The 4272-nt window shown below is 37.4% G+C and overlaps 1 protein-coding gene across 1 annotated transcript; it reads right to left on the bottom strand.

The window, feature by feature from the left end:
- Nucleotides 1-2286: 2286 nt before the first annotated feature.
- LOC140145422 (uncharacterized) lies at nucleotides 2287-3364 on the bottom strand. Its single transcript, XM_072167142.1, has one exon. It carries the CDS (start codon nucleotides 3257-3259, stop codon nucleotides 2459-2461), a length of 801 nt encoding a protein of 266 aa, XP_072023243.1. The 5' UTR covers nucleotides 3260-3364; the 3' UTR covers nucleotides 2287-2458.
- Between the last annotated feature and the right edge of the window lie 908 nt (nucleotides 3365-4272).

The raw sequence follows: 4272 nt of genomic DNA, 5'->3' as shown, positions 1-4272 counted from the left end.
AGTAATATTACAAGTTGGAACAAACAGGGCATTATAAGATTACTCCTAGTAGTACTTAGGGCATGATTTGAATGAGTTAAGTGGGTACTACACCCCTGACAAATTGTGTGCCTATTTTTGCATTTTTCTAAAGTATAACACATTGGTGACAAGTTAGATATGTATATTATAGGGGCAAGGGCTACAACTACTGTACTGAAAATTCAGCAAGTAGATATTGATTTATTGATCAAATATTGGTTTTCCCTCATTTTTGACTGTACCTCCACAACCCCAACAATAAAATGTCCAGTGCAGTAGTTGTAGTCCTTGCCCCTAAATATACATATCTTACTTGCCCCCATGCACTATAATTTTGGAGAAAACTGCAAAAATAGGCACAAAATTGGGTAGGGTGTAGTATCCCCTTAAAGTGAAACTAAATGGAATGTTTACATGTGTAATTTCTTCAAGGCATTTGAAAGTTATAGTATTAAAGAAGTTGATTAGCCCATCTTGAATGATATCATGACCTTCCCCACGTTGGGCGCCAATGTGACAGATGAGAAAATTCGATAGCCCATCTTGAATGATATCATGACCTTCCCCACGTTGGGCGCCAATGTGACAGATGAGAAAATTCGATGTTGGAGCTAGGGAGTTTCTTGTTGACCATGTGGCCGTGGGGGCTCGTGGGTATATAAGTTCGGCAAATCTTAAAAAATGCTAGTGTGACAGATGAGAAAATTCGATGTTGGAGCTAGGGAAAGTTTCTTGTTGACCATGTGGCCGTGGGGGCTCGTGGGTATATAAGTTCGGCAAATCTTAAAAAATGCTAGCACCACAAAACAGATGATATGAGTTCCTTTTAAAACAATTTTATTCAACGAAGATATATATCAATACATGTAGATAACATTCAGAGACACAGACAGGGTGGAGATGCTGACTGGTTGGAAGTCAGTGATGGAGTGAAGAGCACATGTTCAACCCACATGGTAAAGAACATATTATGGGATGGGATTACCATGGTTACCAGGTCAAACTTGCAAGGGTGGCACAATTTGGGGATAGGCAGGAAGTGGTCAAGGTTAGTGGTCAAGGATGGTGATGTAATGTTAGGTATGGGAAGCAGTTAGGGTCAAAATGGGAAACAAAGATACATGGGGTATGGAAAGCAACAAAAGACAAAAACATGAAATATTATGACCGTTACATTCACCTCCGCTTTGAGAAATTACGTCCTCGGAATTTACTATGATATAACAATTTTGTGACATGGTACACACAAATTTTAAAGCATAAAACAAAACACAAATTGCAAGCATTCATTAAAGTACTTTTTGAAAATCTTGGTAAAAGAATTTCTTTCTAAATGCAGTGCAAAAACAAAATAACAATGACATAAATGAGTTCGGTAAACAATACCAATCTCGCTCAGGAATGTTTTGAGAACTAAATTTGTCTAGATACGAGATTGCAGTTTTGTGCAATCTCCAAACTATTCAATAATAACAAAAGCCTGAACATGTTTCGCGACCATGATCTGCGTTTTTCCTACCAGATCCATGTCTACAACAAAGCCTTATAAGTCACTATGCTGCTGAAACATAAAAAGAGCATGATATCCGTTTTTCCTACGATATCAATGCATATACATAAACAAATACCAGGATGTCCGTTTTTCCTACGACATCCATGGCAAATACAATAAACATAAAACACAAGGTATCAATTTTTCTGTATACCAAAAAATACCAAATACCTTAAAACAGGTAACATATACTTTGAATGTACCATATCACATCATAAACACAAAATGTAAACAATCTTTAATATTTACTCCGATTTAGAATAGTTCGATTCAAATTAAGTTATGATGTATTCCGTTAATCCATGAAGTTTCAAAAGTCGATCACAGGAGGCAGCTTACTCCAGTTACACACTTCCTTGTTTTAAAAAAATGTTGTCCACGACATTTGTCACAACGAAAGCATTTACAGAAACATAGTCATGATACCAAAACAAAATCAAATCACAAATAAACAAATCATTAAGAACAATAGCTAAAACCTAAACAAAAGCAGGTGAGTGGATGAGCCAAAATTGTTTTGAAAACTTAAATTTGTCAAGACTGCACCTTAGTAATCACAATTATAAAACGCAATGATCGTAACACATAATAAACGTTCAAACATTTCCAAATTCACTGTCATGATCATACTGTTTGTGCACAGTCCAAACTATAAAACATCTTTTGTATAACTGTGAATACATCAACAATAATGTAATGAGCATATAATAAAGGTGACAGAAACTTTAACAGATAAACAATGATAATAATTATTTTATGTGCAATAAACTATTTAGCATTCAGTCCAGTCAATGAGTTTTTAATTTCACAATTTTTAGAGATCATAGTAATTAACACAAGATAAACAGTTGTCACAGGGTCTGGATTTGCTTTATCAAAACACGATCAAAATAAGCAAGTAAACTTCTTCCAAATGTCCGGCACCACAGAGTCCACATGATGATTATTATAAACTGTTCTGTCATGTCTGTCCATATCAACAAAAGAATGATGTGATCTCACAGGTTGCTGGGCAATTCTTGAACTTGATGTTGCAGTAGCCTCTTCTTCACTGATGGCATTACAAGGTGATGGACCATATGTACATGTAGGATTTATCTGAGTTTTCTGTGCAGTAACAACTGGATGAGACGATTTAAGTTCAGTTTGCTTGGATGGTGATACATGAGTTTCTGTTACTGTTCCAAGTGAATTTGATGGCTGAACTTGAGCTTGACAATAAAATCTATAGGGTTTCTTACTAGCATGTTGACTGCCGATCACATGCTTGCAGTCCGGTCCTGCCACATTCACTGCCTCTGGTGTACGTCCAGCTACATTCACGATATCAAATATAACAAGTTCATTATCATGAAGACTTGCCTTTAAGTGAGTTGGGTTAGCTTTGGTAATTCCAGATTTGTGAACAAATACGTCACAGTTTGTATCTTTCCTTGTGATAAATCCGTAGCATTTCTTTACGTTGAACCACTTCACAGTTCCCAGAATATTTTTCTCGATGATCTCTTCCTTGGTCTCACTTTGTTTGGGTGGTGCACATGGTGGAGGTTTAGGTATACGTACAGGCTGTGAAGAACATTTGCATCGTTGGTGTGAAAGTCTGTCTTCCAAATCTGTGATTTTGCTTTCCAACTTGTTTAGTCTATTTAACAAAATTTCCACTACAGGATTCATGATGTAATTCATGGTAGCTCAGCCGGATGACAGATCACAATATGTACAGTAGCCCTGGCCACGATGGTCACATAAAAAAAACAAAGCCCCACGTTGGAACGCCAATGTGACAGATGAGAAAATTCGATGTTGGAGCTAGGGAAAGTTTCTTGTTGACCATGTGGCCGTGGGGGCTCGTGGGTATATAAGTTCGGCAAATCTTAAAAAATGCTAGCACCACAAAACAGATGATATGAGTTCCTTTTAAAACAATTTTATTCAACGAAGATATATATCAATACATGTAGATAACATTCAGAGACACAGACAGGGTGGAGATGCTGACTGGTTGGAAGTCAGTGATGGAGTGAAGAGCACATGTTCAACCCACATGGTAAAGAACATATTATGGGATGGGATTACCATGGTTACCAGGTCAAACTTGCAAGGGTGGCACAATTTGGGGATAGGCAGGAAGTGGTCAAGGTTAGTGGTCAAGGATGGTGATGTAATGTTAGGTATGGGAAGCAGTTAGGGTCAAAATGGGAAACAAAGATACATGGGGTATGGAAAGCAACAAAAGACAAAAACATGAAATATTATGACCGTTACACTTGCAGCACAAAACAGATGCTATTAGTTCCTTTTAAAACAATTTTATTCAACGAAGATATATATCAATACATGAAGATAACATTCAGAGACACAGACAGGGTGGAGATGCTGACTGGTTGGAAGTCAGTGATGGAGTGAAGAGCACATGTCCAACCCACATGGTAAAGAACATATTATGGGATGGGATTACCATGGTTACCAGGTCAAACTTGCAAGGGTAGCACAATTTGGGGATAGGCAGGAAATGGTCAAGGTTAGTGGTCAAGGATGGTGATGTAATGTTAGGTATGGGAAGCAGTTAGGGTCAAAATGGGAAACAAAGATACATGGGGTATGGAAAGCAACAAAAGACAAAAACATGAAATATTATGACCGTTACATACATTTTTGCCAGATTACATCAACTGATTCACATAATGCCCATGGTGTTT

Source organism: Amphiura filiformis, unplaced genomic scaffold (genome assembly GCF_039555335.1).
Source record: "Amphiura filiformis unplaced genomic scaffold, Afil_fr2py scaffold_261, whole genome shotgun sequence".
NCBI lineage: Eukaryota > Metazoa > Echinodermata > Ophiuroidea > Amphilepidida > Amphiuridae > Amphiura > Amphiura filiformis.
The sequence above is the reverse complement of the archived record's forward strand: the minus strand, read 5'-3'. Positions and strand labels throughout refer to the sequence as shown.